Genomic DNA, 18,652 nt, shown 5'->3' with positions numbered 1-18,652 from the left:
AGGCTCGGCCAGTCCTCTTCCGGATACCGGGCTCTGGGCAGGCTCGGACCGGCGGGAGCTCGGGCACCAGCGTCTGTCCTCTCCCGCTGCCGGCCAGATACTGAGCGTTGGGGCTTGGCCTTTATACTTCCTGTCCCGCCCCTTGACTTCCGGGGGGCGGGGACAGGCGGCGGTGGCTCCGCCCACTCTGGCGGCTGTTCCGGCTCGTCCCGTCCAGGGGCGGCTGGGAGCCAGGCCGCCCAGCTACAGTCAGCAAGAACATAAGAAAGGATCATGTCTTCAAAGCTATATCCAAGTATCTGGAGATGTTGAGGATCAACTGGACAGCAGAACAATGCAGAAAGTGAACGAAGCGGCTGAATGTAGACTGCTGCAAAGTTAAGGATACTAATGGCACATCTGGGAACTCCCTGTCTTCCTACCTCTTTTACGAGGAATTCAGCTGGGTTCTGGGAATCGTGGTGAGCACTGAGCCCACAGTGGTGCATGACAATCTGCTGAGCAGAAATGGCACTCTTATAGCCCCCCCTGCCCTTGGTCACAGGCATTGCTGGAGAAGAGCTAATCACTGGAGGAAGGGCAAGAAGTGACCCTGATGCTGAGGCTGATAACCGTTGAAGCTATGCCACTGGGACAGCTACAGCTGGGGAGCAGCTAACTTCAGAACAGGCATCAGAGGAAGAGCCTGGTAAGTTTCTGCCACCATGTTTGTTTTTATTAATATATGAATGGGAATGATTTATGGCTTATGGCCCTATGAAGTATTAATACAAGCCATGTTTTTTGTGTGCTTCTGGTCAGTGTAGAACCTATGACATTCACTAGTACCCCCCTTCCCTCTGACACCATGTAGAATTCAAAATGGACAACACAGAAAGGAAAAGGTTAAGCAGTTATAACATTTTTACTAGTTCCTCACTGTTGGGATTCCTTCCGAGATCTTTTCCACTTGTCTTATCCAGAAACCTAGTCCACTTCTTGGAGAACACTTCGTCCAGTTCTCTGGGATCCCAAAAACTCAGACACCAGATTTCGTCACTCAGGTTCCTTTATTTGACATACCGCAAAGCTATGCTCAGTTGATCAGACCCAAGCGTGGGTGGGTGTAAGATGTGCCACACATCCAACATTACATAGAAAAACTCTTCCTTTTATATACATGTATACATTACATTGTGTTTACTATACTCTGTATCACACGTTTATGGATTATCTTGATTACTTTGCAGCAACCAATCCCTGTACAGCATGCTCTGTCCATGCATTGTCCACACTTGACTTACTCTTTTCCTTGTGAATACATTCCTAATTTATCTTGTCCACTGTTAGTAAATGGTTCGCTGGATGTTCACCCTGTTATCTTAGCTGGCTCAGACATTCTGTCTTTTTAGTCTACTGACCTATTTATTTCAGCCTAGTGATCTGTTTGCCTAAGTCTATCTTCCAAGCAATGAGGCCTTCTTCCATGTTTTAATTACTCAGGTCAGGCCAGGCTTCAGCTACACTCGTTGATTAAGTATGGGTTAGGCTCCACAATTAATAGCCTCACATACCTCACCCGTGTGATACAGCACACCTTATAAATCAGCCACACCTGCACTGCCCTGGACTGCCTTGAAACTGAGTTCCAAAAAAACCCTGGGTGTTATGAGTCCAAACAAAACCATACTGTGTATATTTGGTCCATAGCTGGCTTTAAAATATGGGTCCAAATTACGAGGAGGGTTGCTGTCTTTCTGTGTTAGGAGTCCCCATGCCAACCAGTCACGTTTGTGCCTGGACACAAGGTGATTGTAAGGAGGCTGTACTGTGTCTCCATGCTGAATCAGCATCTTGTTGATTTTACCACAAATTTTCATCCATTGCTGACTGGTGATGAATGCGAACTTCTCAGAGTAGGAACTCCAGATGATCTGTTGCGTTCCAGGACAGGGCATACTTATTAAGCCACCCCTGTAACTCATAAGCCCCCTCCATTCCAAGATGAGATTGGCTGTCACTAGACACCTAAATATCTCCATAGCATACGTGGATGGCTGTCTTCCACTGGCCTGGAGCAGTAGTTCATTCTTCCACTTAGGGACCCCCAGAATGATAGTGTTCTCTAGAGTTTGCCCTGCCTGAAAGGTTGAAAAATCATAACTAGTGACTAGACCACTTATAAGTCATCCTCCTCCCTAGAATAAATGAAGGGGATGTAGAAATGTAGATTTCAACTGAATTTTGTATCTGTGTCTTACCATGATGTGTGATGGTTTTCAGTGCTGCTCCAAAGGATGTCTGAAATGGCCAATGTTTTTTGTATGAATGAAACAAAGCTCACTGATAAAAAGTATCATCTTTTGACTTAGAATTAAAGCAGTCTTTTATAGAGTGGAAATGTAATTTTTTATCATGGTATTTTTCCTTTCAAGGCTCTTCCACCTCGGCAGGGCAAACACATGGCACTAAACACACAAACACACGGAGCCTGGAGGAGTGGACCCACCTACTGCAGGCATGGAGGGAGAGTGAGTCTGAGATGAATGGATGGGAGAGCTTCTAGATAAAATAAATCAGCAGGCTGAATTCCAGAAGGACCAAATGGAGTATCAAAAAGATAAGGATGCAAGGAGGGTGGAAAGAGAGACAGAAACTGCACAGCATGAGAAGAGATTCGTGGAGAGATTCATGGAGCATGACTGCAGGTTTAGGAAGAAAGACAGCGCAGCAGAAGGAGCTCTTTGAACAGTTACTTGTGCTCACAACTATCAGACTGCAGGCCCCACTGCCACCTTCAGCTACAGCCCCACACCTTGAGTCCATTCCACGCTATTGTGTCCTGCACCTGCAGACTATGCGGCCTTTCCTCAATTCAGGGGGTGCTGGACCATGTCACAGACAATGACACAGTAGTACATAGAACAGAGAAATGTACCTTGTGAATTAATCCAGTCCAGTTGCAGTCCACACATGCAAAACTCACGAGAAATATCAAGGAGAACAGGGGGCAGGGGAGACCCAAGAATAGCTGGACATGTCAGTTCAGAACATGCACCTTTCACTGTTTTGGCACTGTTTGCTTGTTGTTTGTATGTGCTGTTAGTAGCCAATCTGCCTTTCTGGTTCTTACAGTGATATGTAAATATCTATATAAAATAAAGCACACAAGGCCACAATAGCAAGTTTTATTACGTGTAATTTAAAAGTGGCACAAATTGTAATGAGTGACATCACATGTACATTCTCAATAAATTTCATAATAAAAATTTACAAAGTTTGATCACAGCAATCCATAAACTTTGAGTTGCAATACATTGCCAGTATTGATAAAATACATATCTCCATACATTTCATGGAAGTGTTTACAAAATTCATAATACGTAATACCAATACATTGAAAAAAAATCCCATAGCTGCCATACACCCATCCGCAGCACAACCTCAAATACCATTTCATTCCCCCTCATGCATTGGACCATGCAAATCCATTATGTGGGAGCACAAAACATCCCTGATTTTTGTTGTGCTTGTGGATCTAGCACCAGTCATGAGAGGTGCACTAGCTGGCTGTGTGTACCAGTTCAGAAGTCCAGCAGTGTCCTGGGTCCATTTCTGATTAAAAGATTCTCCCTTGTCCTCGCAGACATTGTGCAGACTGCACTGGCAACACTGGCATCCAAATGGTTTTGAAGGCAGTACCTATGGGATTTCAATCTGCCAAATGCACATTTCACCACCATCCTACAGCTACTAAGTGTGTAACTGAATATTCTTTGCCAGCTCTTCTGAAATCAGGATACAGTTTCATAAGCCATGGCAACAGGAGTTAAGCAGGGTGCCTTATAATAACAGTGGGGACAGTAACTCCATTTATAGCAATGCCATTCAGTGGAAATAATATCCTAGCTTGTCCTTAAACATAAAGCCCTGATCTATAGAGCACCCTGCCAGTGCATCTCATGTTAGTGTCCACGATTCTGCTCTGTGGTTGACCAGGGCTTGCTTAACAATGGAGTAGAACCCTTTGTGGTTTAGATACTCATGCACGTCTTGCAGAAGCCAAACTATAGGCACATTAGTCTCATTAGTGGCTCTGGTGCTATTTGGGAAGCCCATTCTCTCAAAGCCAGCAATTATTTCAGGACCATTTGTGAAGCCCCCACCTTTGGATATATTATAATCCTGATCAACTCACAAACCTCTGCCACAACAATCCCCACAGTTGATTGCTAACTTCAAACTGGTTAGCCACAGACATGTAGTAGTCTGGGGTAGCCAGCTTCTAGATGGATATAGTGACCTACTTCTGGACCAGCATGGACTCCCTCTATGGGTGGGTGTCTTGGTGCAGGATGGTTGACGTAAACTTTTCACAAACCTCCAGGAACGTCTGCTTCTTAATGTGAAAGTTCTGTACCCACTGTTGGTCATACCAGGTCTGGATGATAATGAGATCGTATCAATCTGTGCTTGTAACCCTGCTCTAGAAGCACTGGTTTATATAGGGAGAATGTGCAGCTAATGCAACAGGCATGAGCAGTTTCAACTGTGTCACAGCTGGCATGTCAGCATCCCCCTCCAAGAGATGCATTTGGCAGTTCAGAGACTGCTGCCGAAATGCCCACCAGCAACTTGCAGGACCTCCACCTGATTTCCAAAATGGATCTAACAGCATGAGGTGGATAAGTTCTTTAAGTAGTGTCCTTATGTGTGCTCCACTGTAGGTGCGGTAGCATCCCTGTGCCTGGGATCAGAGATTTTTGGTAGCAATGCCTGTTGGGCCGCACATGCGCTCCTCCCCATCTCACGCCGTGAGCAGTATCTGTATAGCACTGTGCAGTCCAGCCACTCTCAGTTCCTTCTCAACCACCCTTGGTCTGGGACGAAATCCTGAGAAGAGCCCTTCATACCTCTATAGTACCTTTAGTAATAGTAGTATTTCCATTGTAACTTCATAGTTATTAGCTGTTTCCTTTATTTTTCTTTTATTCCCCCTTAAATTTTTTCCCCTCTTTCCTCTCCATTACTCTTTAGATTAGCGTAGGTTTCCTTTTTTCTATGCCCTTCCCTACCAAAAAGTTCTCCCTTCTCGGGGGCTATGCCCGGATCCCCCGTGTTTAAGAGGTACTTCTCATGTTGTGAGGCCATCCCCGTAAGCAACGGATAGTCACTCATGGTGTGTATGTTGTTTGGGTGAGGGGCATGTATCACAAAAGTGCACCCACTGCCTCAAATTGAAAGTACTGTCCAGAAAGGACCATGAACTGAGACTAAAATTTTTATGAATGGAGAGTTCACTACAACCAGCCTCAGACCCTGGTCTCAATACCTCTCCTCTGTGGTAGTCACCATTGGCACAGTCATCGGTTGACCCCCACATGCCATGCACCACTCACAGAAAATCTATGTTCTCTCGCCCAGATGAGAAGAAAAGGGGCCCTGAGCTCACCCATCAGGGAGCCGCCTCAAAGAAAGGCATCCCTTGTGAGGTTGATAGCCTTGATATCTTCCAGGGCGAGACTTAGCTCCTACAACCACCCAGGCTTCTCTGCTACCAGCACTAGGGAGAGGTCCAAGGACTCTAAACATGCAGGACTACATATAGGAACACTGTCACTTGGGATCAAGAAGAACAGTTCTAAAGATTTTGAAATCAGCACTGACTGCCTCAACTAAAACGACTTCGAGTGTGTTGGCACTGACCAAATAATCAGCACTGACCAAGTCCAAGCCCTCGACACCAGCCAAGTCTTCAGCACCAACCAAGCCCTCTGCACCGATGCAACCCTCGGCACCATCTACTGTTCGCTCAAGAGAATGCACTTCATTCTTGGCACCAGCGATGTCCTCAATCTCTGCACAGTCACTGGTGCTGATGATGCTCCTACTGGTACCATAGGAGTTTCTATACCCAAGAGACCAGATTGTCCCTGACACTCCAGAGTTGCTGCTCCTCTGTACCAAGCTCCCCATGGCTCATACCTCTTCCCTGGAGACACTACACCGCTGTCCTTCACCACCGAGGACCACACAACCCATTTCTAGCAAGGATGAAGAGGTGGAGTACTACATTGCACCTCGCACCCCACCATCTTTTACATGGTTGTTAAGCCACTGTGGCTTAACAACCATGTAAAGGAAGCAGTGAGAGATAAAAAGGCATCTTTTGAAAAGTGGAAGTCAGATCCTAGTGAGGTAAATAGAAAGGAGCATAAACACTGCCAAATTAAGTGTAAAAATGTAATAAGAAAAGCAAAAAAGGAGTTTGAAGAACAGCTAGCCAAAAACTCAAAAGGTAGTAACAAAATGTTTTTTAAGTACATTAGAAGCAGGAAGCTGTCTAAAGAACCAGTCGGGCCCCGGGACGATCGAGATACAAAAGGAGCATTTAAAGACGATAAAGTCATTGCGGAGAAACTAAATGAATTCTTTGCTTCAGTCTTCACTGCTGAGGATGTTAGGGAGATTCCCAAACCTGAGCCCTCCTTTGTAGGTGATAAATCTGAGGAATTGTCACAGATTGAAGTGTCACTAGAGGAGGTTTTGGAATTAATTGATAAACTTAACAGTAACAAGTCACCGGGACCAGATGGCATTCACCCAGGAGTTCTGAAAGAACTCAAATGTGAAATTGCGGAACTATTAACTATGGTTTGTAACCTGTCCTTTAAATCAGCTTCTGTACCCATGACTGGAAGATAGTTAATGTAACGCCAATATTTAAAAATGGCTCTAGAGGTGATCCCGGCAATTACAGACCGGTAAGTCCAATGTCAGTACTGGGCAAATTAGTTGAAACAATAGTAAAGAATAGAATTGTCAGAGACATAGAAGAACATAAATTGTTGGGCAAAAGTCAACATGGTTTCTGTAAAGGGAAATCATGTCTTACTAATCTATTAGAGATCTTCGAAGGGGTCAACAAACATGTGGACAAGGGGGATCCAGTGGACATAGTGTACTTAGATTTCCAGAAAGCCTTTGACAAGGCCCCTCACCAAAGGCTCTTACGTAAATTAAGTTGTCATGGGATAAGAGGGAAGATCCTTTCATGGATTGAGAAGTGGTTAAAAGACAGGAAACAAAGGATAGGAGTAAATGGTAAATTTTCAGAATGGAGAGGGGTAACTAGTGATGTTCCCCAAGCGTCAGTCCTAGGACCAATCCTATTCAACTTATTTATAAATGATCTGGAGAAAGGGGTAAACAGTGAGGAGGTAAAGTTTGCAGACGATACTAAACTGCTCAAGATAGTTAAGACCAAAGCAGACTGTGAAGAACTTCAAAAAGATCTCACAAAACTAAGTGATTGGGCAACAAAATGGCAAATGAAATTTAATGTGGATAAATGTAAAGTAATGCACATTGGAAAAAATAACCCCAACTATACGTACAATATGATGGGGGCTAATTTAGCTACAACTAATCAGGAAAGAGATCTTGGAGTCATCATGGATAGTTCTCTGAAGACGTCCATGCAGTGTGCAGCGGCAGTCAAAAAAGCAAACAGGAAGTTAGGAATCCTTAAAAGGGGGTAGAGAATAAGACGGAGAATATCTTATTACCCTTATATAAATCCATGGTGTGCCGGGCCCACATCTTGAATACTGCGCACAGATATGGTCTCCTCATTTCACAAAAGATATACTGGCATTAGAAAAGGTTCGGAGAAGGCCAACTAAAATGATTAGGGGTTTGGAACGGGTCCCATATGAGGAGAGATTAAAGAGGCTAGGACTTTTCAGCTTGGAAAAGAGGAGACTAAGGGGGGATATGATAGAGGTATATAAAATCATGAGTGGTGTGGAGAAAGTGAATAAGGACAAGTTATTTACTTGTTCCCATAATATAAGAACTAGGGGCCACCAAATGAAATTAATGGGCAGCAGGTTTAAAACAAATAAAAGGAAGTTCTTCACACAGCGCACAGTCAACTGTGGAACTCCTTGCCTGAGGAGGTTGCGAAGGCTAGGACTATAACAGTATTTAAAAGAGAACTAGATAAATTCATGGAGGTCAAGTCCATTAATAGCTATTAGCCAGGATGGGTAAGGAATTGTGTCCCTAGCCTCTGTTTGTCAGAGGGTGGAGATGGATGGCAGGAGAGAGATCTCTTGATCATTACTTGTTAAGTTCACTCCCTCTGGGGCACCTGGCATTGGCCACTGTCAGTAGACAGGATACTGGGCTGGATGGACCTTTGGTCTGACCCAGTATGGCCAGTCTTATGTTCTTATATCGAGGGCAGCGACACAAAGAATAATCTTTTCATCCTCAATACCAAGTCCCAGAGACCAGAAGTGAACTGGGTTTCTGGTAGGGACGACCCATGGATGCAAACTGATATGCCACTTCCCCCACATTGGCCCTATTGGGACCCTTGGTCCATGTATAAGGCATACTTTCCCAACCCGCCACGAGCAGAGACAGGGACATATACACTCTCTGTCCTCCTCAGTCTCTAGACTACCTGACCCTCAACCAGAATTACTAGAAGAGCAGGAGGAGAGTTTATACCACCAGCCCACTTCTCCCGATGAGGCCATCATGCCACCACCTCCAACATCAGCAAATGGCTTTAAACAGTTCCAAGAACTGTTCTGCAGGATTGCGGATTGCCTCCAGATCCCCCTGGAGGAAGACAGAGAGCAACAGCAGAAGTTGCTCAACACCTTGCATGCCTGTACATTGGCAAAGGTCACACTCCCGATCAACAATGGCTTGTTGGACCCCGCCACTGTGATCTGGCAGACCCCAACATTAATACCACCCACCTGCAAGCCAGCAGACAAGAAGCACTATGTCCCCACTAAGGACGTGGAATTTCTCTTTTCCCACCCTACTCTGAACTTCTTCATTATCAATGTGGTGCAAAAGAAGGGGCGAGAACACCATTCTAGGACTACCCCTTATGACAGAGACTGGAAGAAGCTAGATCTCTTTGGTCGCAAAGCATGCTCCTCAGCAACTCTCCAGTTCTGTATTGCTAATTATGAGGCACTGCTAGCCAAATATAATCACATCAACTATTCCAAGTTTCAGAAATTTAGCCAACACCTCCCAGAGGACAAAAAAGAGCAGCTCCAGGCACTGGTGATGGAAGGACAACTTCTGGCCCACATGGTGCTGCAAGCCTCTCTGGACGCCACGGACATGGCGGCCCTCTCTATTGCAACATTGGTGATGATTAGATGAGCCTCATGGCTTCACCTCTCAGGGTTCCCCAGAGAGGTGCAGACTACTGTGAAATATCTGCACTTTGAAGGATCTAAACTCTTCGCTGAGTGCAAGGATGAGTCCCTACATTCTTTAAAAGATTCTAGAGTAATGCTGCATTCACTTGGTATACATGCACCAGCACCGAAGATAAGACAGGGTAGATATCAACATACCCTAAGGTCTCGACCTCTACATTTCACCCCTCAGCAGTAGTATGACACAATGCAGGTGACAGAGACCTCCTCCCACATGCAGACAGACACCAGCGCAAGGGACTACTCCCACCCCCCCCAATCTACCTCCAAACAACAATTTTGAAAATTTAGTTGAGGCCCCAAGATGCCTTCGCCAGGTCCAGTTGCTGCAACCATCTCCAATAACCTATCAGTTTGTCTACCGCTTGACCCCCTTCTACCCATTATGGCGACAAATCACCTCAGACAAGTGGGTTCTGGAAATCGTCAACAAAGGGTATTCCATTCCGTTCCTCTCTCTCTGCTGCATACCTACCTGGACACCAGAACACCATGGCAGACTCATTAAGCAGGAGATCCTTACAAGTCCACGAGTGGGAGTTAGACAGAAGAGCCCTACAACACATATTCAACTGCTGTGGATTCCCAAGCGTATATCTCTTCGTCATACCTGAAAATGTCAATTGTCCACAATGCTGCTCAAGAGTGGGTTTGGGTCACTGATCTCTGGGAGATACCTTCCTCATACATGGGATGCACCCTTACTCAACACCATTCCACCCTTTCCCCTACTGCTCATAGTACTTCACAAGATACAGATGGAATGAGCCAGAGTCATTCTCATAATCTCATCACGGCCGTGACAGATACGGTATCCTTACCTCATGCACATGAATGTCTGTCCACCAATCACCCTGCAGTTGACTTCACACCTCCTCTTGCAGGATGCAGGCCAAATCCTCCATCTGAATCGAGAACTCTTCCATCTGAAGGCATGGCTCCTTCATGGTTTCAGGATCCAGAGCTGACCTGTTTGGAAGAGGTAAAGGAGATTCTTTTAAATAGAAGACGTGCTACAACTCGTTATACTTACCTGCATAAATGGAAAAGATTTTGGACTTGGTGCGATACCAACTATGTCCCAGCAATGAACACTCCTTTACCATTCATTCTAGACTACATTCTAGAACTTAAAAGATCAGGACTGTTCACAAGCTCAGTTCGTGTACGTCTGGCTGCCATTACTGTATTCCATCCCAAGATAGAAGGTCATTCCATATTTACCCAATCATTAACAAAAAGATTCCTTAAGGGCCCTCAAAACCTTTACCCTCAAATCCGAGACCCCACCCCACCTTGGGATCCCGGACTAGTTTTGTGCTGTCTCACCAGCTCTCCATTTGAACCCATGACAACCTGCTCCTACATACACCTATCCGTGAAAACAGCATTTCTCCTCGCCTTCACTTCACATGCTGATTCCTTACCACTACATTCAGTGGTTAGTCCGTTCACAGCATTTAGTTAGTCCTTGATGTCCTTCTTGGATGAGGTTTAGGATTTCTCCTCTCATTTCATTTGGAAATAAGATGCAGTCACCTTTCATCATGAGTCCACTTGGCTCATTTGTCCACGTACTGCAAAGTACTCTTGTCACTTCCTTAATTTCCTTTAGATACTTAGGCCACCCACCCCAATGTAACTTAGAACTTCTTGAAACTGTGTCTGTCGATGTTGCTTGTTGTAACTAGTGTAGTCTATTTTCTGACACTGGTCTTTATGCATCCACATAGGCCTATATGTCATTTTCAAGTCCACAGGTAGTTGAGTGTGATGCTGGGGTCCGTGACAGTCTTTTTGCTACTACCACATTTCCCCCCAGGAATGTATTTAGCAATTGGGTTAAATTGCATTAACTTTATTGGTAGACACTGGAATCTTAGAGGTGCTTGATCCAGGTCTTTTCCATTGATGAAGGTTGTAAGTGATTTATGGTCTGTTATCAGTGGTAAAAGCATCCAATCCACACAGATATCTGTAGAAGTTTTGAGATACGTATACACTTGCTAGGCACTCCTTTTCAATCTGTGCATATAGTTTTTCTGCTTTTGTGAGTGTGCAAGAGCAAAATGCAACTGGCTTCCACACAGATCCATGTTGTTGCAACAGTACACCATCTATGCCACAAGTGTTTGTTTGGAGAATACTATAGCTCCTTTCACTTTGAGAAGAAAGTCATGCAGTATTGGGAGGATGTATTTTTCAGTTACAACTGCTTTATTTAGTCTTTTAAGATCCACACAGATTTGTATTTTTCCATTTTTCTCTATAACTGGTACTATTGGGGCACACCAGGGTGCTGGCCCAGAGATTTTCTCAATTATGCCAACCTATTCCATTCTCTTTAACTCAGTTTCCACTTTATGAAGTAATGAGAATCCTGTCGTGTATGTACACTGTATGATTTAGCATTGCCTTTTATGATTATTTGTACTTAGTCTTCTTTTAAAAGTTCACTATCACCAAATATTCCATTGAGTTCTTCCACCTTTCTCACTAGGCCCATCATAGCTGCCATGATGCAGCTGGGAAGGTTGTTGGTCTTTGATCTTTTGATCACATATGATCTGAATAAATAGCTTTTTGTCTTTGTAAATTGTTTCTGTGATGAACTGGCTTGTGCAGTTCAGAATATCTCCAAGGCTAATCAAGGCTGAGTCACGTGATTTCAGCTCTGGGAGGTATTGAAAGTGATTGTAAGTCCCTTCTGAGATGATGGTCACATCTGCTCCTGAGTCAATTTTAAAGTCAATAGTCTTTTTAGTTCACTCTCCAGGCAGGCTCTGTATCATCACGGGTGATAGATTCCAGAAACAATGGCTCTTGATTCTAATAAGCTGCAAAATGTATATATTCTATGCATGTTTTACATATTTTACTTTAGTTGGACACACATCTTGAGCTGTGAAGTTTTCTACTTTTCGTGTATTTAGTCTAAAATGCTTTTTGCAGTTTGGTTGAAATCTGCCCCTCTTAGTCTCAGGAGACTTTTGGTAATTACTTTTAGCATCTACAGCTTCTAAGTTAATTTCAGATTTCTTAAGTTTGAGAAGTTGCCCTTGGTTTTTCTGTTTTGCTAGCTCAGACTGCTTTTCCCTTTTCTGTGTGTAGTGTCTGTTTTTAATTGTAGCTGCTGTGAAAGGCTTTTGTCTGATAACCCAATAACCAGCCTATCTCTGATATTTACATGTTTTGCATTCATAGAATGACAGTTTTCAGCCAGTGCTAGGGTGACCAGATGTCACGATTTTATAGGGACAGTCCCTATTTTTGGGTCTTTTTCTTATATCGGCTCCTGTTACCCCCACCCCCTGTCCCAATTTTTCACACTTGCTGTCTGGTCACCCTAGCCAGTGCATACAGAATTCTTATAAAATATTCAACATTTTCCCCTGGTTCTTGAATTCTCTGGTGAAAGCATGCTCTTTCGTAAACCTTATTTCTCGGCAGACTAAAGTATGAGTCAAATATTGCCCGAACTCTTTTATAGTCATCTTTGTCACAGTCTTCAGTAAAGGTGAATGATTTAAAGATATGCTCAGCCTGCTTCCCCATAGCATAAATTAAAGAGCATACCTTGCTATATGTCCAGTTTCCTTGTGGAGTTTGGTTGCAATGTGAAATCTTGCAAAATATTGCTTCCAGTCTGTGTATTTTGAAGGTTTTGTCAAAACTGAAGTTCTCTGGGGCATTGAAGAGTGGCATGTTGATGAGATCATGCAAACTTTGTTGCTTTTCTTTCCTTCTGTCTGCAATCTGTGTTGATTTGTTCCTTCTGTTTCTGTTCTCCTCTTGCACTATTTTATTTCTGACAGCATGTCATGTACACCTTGTACACAGTGCTGCAGGTCAGGCTTTTGTACCAGATATGGACTGGCTACAGAGCTTCCTTCCTAGGGTCATACAACAGAGATGTGTCCACTATAAGATCCTTTAATGTAGTGCCAGGTGTGGCTGAGGTTAGCTTAAATAAGATATGTTACACTCAATGCTACCTATTGGCTGAACATTATAATACCGTTCAGCCTTCCATTTCATCTTGCTCCTGCAGGGATCCAGTGTCATCAGATCTGTGACTGACCAAGAAGCCCTCTCACTCTTTCCTTCCTTGACAACAATGCTGCAGAGGGCTCTCTGAGCTGCCACAGGGCCAGTGACACCTGATCCCTGCTAGTACAAGTACAAGTACAAGGGGAGGCTGCACTTGTGCCTACTATTGCCTATGGCTGTTTTTTTCATCGATTTCAATGTTTCAGCTGAAATCGAAGTTTACCAACATCTGTTGATTTAAATTGAAACCTGCCAAGCCTACCTATGAGAAAAGGTTAAAACACCTGGGCCTGTTTAATCTTGAGAAAAGAAGACTGAGGAGGGACCCGATAACAGCCTTCAAATATGTTGAGTACTGTTATAAAAGATGATGGTGATCAATTATTCTTCATGTCCACTGAAGGTAGAACAAGAAATAATGGGTTTACTGTGCATCAAGGGAGATTTAGATTATGTGTTAGAAAACTTTACAATTATAAGAATAATCAAGCACTGTAATCAAGCACAGGTTTTCAAGGGCGGTTCTGGAACACCCATCATTGGAGGCTTTTAAGAACAGGTTAGATAAACACCTGTCAGGGATAGTCTAGGTATGCTTGGTCCTGCCTCAGTGCCGGCAACTGGATTTGAGGACCTCTCAAGGTCTCTTCCAGCACTATATTTCTATGATCCTGTGATTCTATGTCCAGCTCTCTGTCCTGACTGATTTAAGTCCTCCTTCTGAGGGATTCTAATTAGCAAAGGATCTAAGCATGGTTATGACCTTCCCTGCCCTTTATACCCTCTACTACGAGAAGCAGAAGGGTTCTTAGGGTGTAGGTGTTCCTCCAGTGGAAGCTGCTATTCCAAACAATCCAATCTCATGTTCATGGGGTGCATACACACCAAGAGTGGAATCTGTGGGGACAATACATCTTGAAAAAACATAGTTACTGTAGGATTAGCAACATTTCTTTACATAGAGTAAGAAATATCTAAACTAGTGATACAAACTTTGTTTTATATTTAAAGTTATTTTATTGATTGCAGGTTCTTATTGAGAGTGAGCAGATGAGGAAAGAAGCTGACGATTCAGGGCCATTGACTGAACTAGAACACTGGAAACGTATGTCTGCCAAATTCAATTTTATTATTGAGCAGATCAAAGGACCAAGTTGCAAAGCTGTCATAAATGTTCTAAATGTTGGACATTCCAAACTATTAAAGGTAATTCTTATTTTGTTCTTTTAAAAACTCCTTTGATTGCTTTAAGCTAGACTTGCAATATTTATTTTACTTTATGGTATTGAGAGGGTCTTTGTGAGGAGAAGTGGGAGAAGAAAGAGGAAAATATAGGGGAGGGGGTACAGTACATAGTATATGGAGAGAAATAGCATGGGATATTAGGGGATGTAGAAATAAATTACAATTACTGAAGCTAACTCAAGATAATTTCAGGACCTGCCTTGACATTGTTTTTTCTGAATATCATCAAGTTAGAGTGATTGCATATGTCAAATCTACTGTAGGCATGTGTGCTCCCTGTGCACAGATGCCAGAGATTTCCCCCTCTCAACGGTACCCATTGGGGTGGCTTGAGTGCTTGCTTTCGCCGCGTGCCACTGCGTGCTGGTATAAGAGAGTGGAGCTGCCTTCCTCCCCCTCAGTTCCTTCCTACTGCCAGTGACAGTTGTTGGAACAATTCCAGACTTGATTAAGTCAAGAACTTCCCTCATTCGTCTTTGTATATATTTGTAAATTAGTAGTTACAGTTAGTTTTAGGGCTAGATGTCCATTTTTGGCCTCTTTTGACCTTTTTTCTCTTTCAATATTGGGACCAATACCGGAATGATGCCTCACTTCCTGGGGTTTAAGTCCTGCCAGACCTGCACAAAGCCTATGCTGGTCAACAACCTGCATCCAACCTGCCTGAAATGTTTCAGAGAATCTCACATCAGTGTCAAATGTCACATTTGTAAAGGTTTCAAACCTTGATCAGAAAAAGATAGGGTGGCGAAACTTAAGTGTTTGCTTATGGAAGCAGTACTTTGAACCCCATTGGCGTCGTCACATGGGGAAAGCACACCAACTACATCTACTTTTTTACGGTGTGCACCGCTGGTGATATCTCTGGCTCTTTGGTCCCATTGCCTGATACTGAAGAAAAGACTCAGACCTTCTCAGGTTCCACTTCTGCATCAGTATCGAAGTAAGGCAGAGGCAGACACTTCACAAAGCATTTGGGAGAGAGGCCATCCCTAGAACACTTGTCATCTCTCAAGGCGGGATTGCAGCCTCTGGGGCTCGTTCCAGGTCTATTGAGTCTGTTCCCTGAAGGACATTTGTAGAGCCAAGAGATGGTGCCAATCCTACCAACGTCAGAGGCATGTGCAACTGCAAAAGATTTGCTTAGCCTCTTGGTACTGGTATCACTGGCAGCGGAAAGCCTGCAGTTGGTGCTCATATCTCACCACTCCAAGATCCTGCAGTACTGCCATCCAAACCTCCGCAGAAGCCTGTCTTGTCCATAGGGAAACCTCCTGTGATTTCCCCGCTACCGCCATCCCTGGGCTTGCACTATCTCTCACCTGTTCCATCGGGATTGGCCCCTCCTCTGTCAGAGGCATCCTCCTCCTCGGACCCAGAGGTGAGGTCCTCTCTATTATGTCTGGGAGATGGCACATCCCCCCATTAGATTTGTTGTGAGCATGGGCTGTGCAGCAACTCCAGCAATGGCCCTCAGCTTACCGTCAGTGGCCATTTTGGTGACCATTGGGGCATTCCCCCTCCAGCCATGTCCTCCTTTTAACCTTCTTGGATGCAGTCATGGAGGGTGAACCAGAGACACCAGCAACAAGAGAACCATTCCCCAGTATCTGGTGCTGAGACCGGTTCCAGGCGCCAAGATCACCCTTCTCTGGTACCCGGTACCAAGACTAGTACCGAGCAGCCAGAACTCACTTGGGCAGCCTTAGCCACCACCTCAGATATCAATTGAATATCCTTGTCTTCATCACCAGATGAGGCTATAGAGCCATGAAGTTACTCACTGGAGGATTACAGAGCCCATTGAGGTTTTTTAAAAAATGGCCTCTGTACTTGAATTTCAGGCAGAAGAGTTGTCTGAGAGCTCTCACAAGTTGGTAGACATCCTGGTGTTGGCAATCCTGGCTAGCGAGGCTCTACCAACTAGTGAAGCCATCATGGAACCAGTCAAGGCTTTTTGGCAGACACCCTCCTCCCTGCCCCCCACAGCAAAATGAGCCAATAGGAGGTACTTTGTCTCTTTTAAAAGTTATGAACATTTTTACTATTACCTCTCCCCCTTTGGTTTCTTTTGTGATGGCAGCTGCCAATGAGCGGGAAAGACAGGGACAACAAGCTTCCATACCAAAAAGCAAAGACTCAGGGAGGAGGCACAGATGCCAGCAAACAGACCTGAAAATGGGAGTTTGAGTGGGAGTTTGTAAGAGGAGTTTTGGGGGGGGGCAGTGTGTGGTATTCTGTTTTTGTGTATGTGTATGTGTGGTTTGTTTTTCCTTAACGGGAGCTTAGGAGGGAAGGCTGTGATGGTTACAGAGGCAGCAGTGGTAGTGACCCAAGAAATGGAAGAGACAATGAAGATGGCTGGTTGTGGAAACGGCAGGATGTACATTATCCTAGAGTGGGTATCTGAAAGATGCTTTGTATGAAGTGCAGCCTGATAGATCTGATGGAAGAGATGATCCGAGGTTTGGAGATGCAAGTAGAAATGATGGTTGAGTTTTAAAGGGGATTTGAACAGATAATGGAGGGAAGAAGAGAGGAGGCTGAAGGGAAAACTCAAATCTTGCAGATGCACCCTGGACTGAAGAACTGTGAAGGTAGACTGCTGGATGAGGAAAGTGGCCAGTGGAAGCATGTGACTACAAGAAGAAGACAGAGGAAAAGACCAGCTAGTGAAGGAGAAATAGAGCTGAGGAACAGGTTTGCTGAGTTGGAAAATGAAGGGGCTCAGTAGGCAGTAACAGAAGGTGGGAGGACAAGGAAGAAGAGCAGCTAGTCCTACAGGAAGAGGAGAAGAGTAAATCGAGGTAGCCGGAGTTTAGAACCCCAGGAAGTTAGAGGATAACTCACAGAAGATTGCAAGTGAAAACAAAAGACAAGAGGACTTACATCCAGAAAGAACAGAAGGAGAAAGGCTGGAGAATTGTATCAACAACAGCAAGCGGCAGGTCTACATGACTGGGAACTCCCTATTAAAAAGAACAGACTGTCACCATAGCTGATCCAGAGAACTACAGGAGGATGTATTGTCTGCCAGGAGCTAAGATGCAGGATGTGGACCTGAGGCTGAAGAGGATCTCTAGCAGAGGCAGGAAAGAATCCACTGATTGTCCTTCATGTGGGAACAAGTGATAGTGCTATATTCTTGCTGGAATGCATCAAGGGAGACTATTCCTGGCTGGGGAAGATGCTCAAAGAAATGGAGGCTCTGGTGATCTTCAGTGGAACTCTACCTGTCCCTAGAGGAGGAGAGTGAAGGTGAGATAAGATTATGATGATCAACAGATGGCTCAGTCAATGGTGCTATAAGGAGGGCTTTGGAATGTTTGACCACTGGGAGGCATTCATGGACAGAGGACTGTTCTCACGTGACGGACTCCACCTGAGTAGAGAAGGAAATAGACTTCTGGAATGCAGGTTGGCGGAGGGATAGCTCAGTGGTTTGAGCATTAGCCTGCTAAACCCAGCGTTGTGAGTTCAGTCTTTGAGGGGGCCACTTAGGGATTGGGAGGAAAATCAGTACTTGGTCCTGCTAGTGAAGGCAGGGTCCCTTCTAGTTCTATGAGATAGGTATATCTCCATATTTTAATTAAAAAAAAAACTAATTAAAAGAGCTTTTAAACTAGGAATTTGGGAGAGACAAGTGGGAGATGCTCATGTAAGTGTCACACCTTATTCTAACATTGAGTGGAAGGAAAATCAAGTAAAAGAGAAGACAGCAATGGAGAAAGGAACAACAGAGGGTAGGAAAACGGAAATCAAGATGAAAAATAGTGCCAATACCAATGACACAAACAGCCAGATAGGTGATGCTGGCAGTAAAATGGCTGTACCTAATTGGGCAAGGAATCTGTATGAAGCCAAGTAGAAACAAGCAAGATGTCTGTATACTACTGCAAGGAGCCTGGGTAACAACATGGAGGAACTAGAGCTACTGGTGCAGGAAATGAAACCAGATATTAGAGGGATAACAGAAACATGGTGGAATAGTAGTCATAACTGAAGTACAAGTATTGAAGGGTATGTGCTGTTCAGGAAAGACAGAAATCAAGGTAAAGGTAGAGGAGTAGCATTGTATATTAATGATGAAGTAGAGTGTAAAGAAATTAGAAGTGATGGAA

At 44.2% G+C, this 18,652-nt stretch overlaps 1 protein-coding gene across 1 annotated transcript in view; it reads left to right on the top strand.

The window, feature by feature from the left end:
* The window catches only part of DNAH8 (dynein axonemal heavy chain 8), a 525,323-nt gene that overhangs the window by 39,732 nt on the left and 466,939 nt on the right, over positions 1–18,652 (top strand). The window contains exon 7 of the mRNA XM_026649503.1: positions 14,316–14,492. Coding sequence (XP_026505288.1) covers positions 14,316–14,492 — 177 coding nt within the window. The remainder of the gene's footprint in view (positions 1–14,315; positions 14,493–18,652) is intronic.

The sequence above is a fragment of the Terrapene carolina genome, unplaced genomic scaffold, assembly GCF_002925995.2.
Source record: "Terrapene carolina triunguis isolate 2854851 unplaced genomic scaffold, T_m_triunguis-2.0 Scaffold85, whole genome shotgun sequence".
NCBI lineage: Eukaryota > Metazoa > Chordata > Testudines > Emydidae > Terrapene > Terrapene triunguis.
Note: the sequence above shows the minus strand (reverse complement) of the source record. Positions and strands in the feature narration are given on the sequence as shown.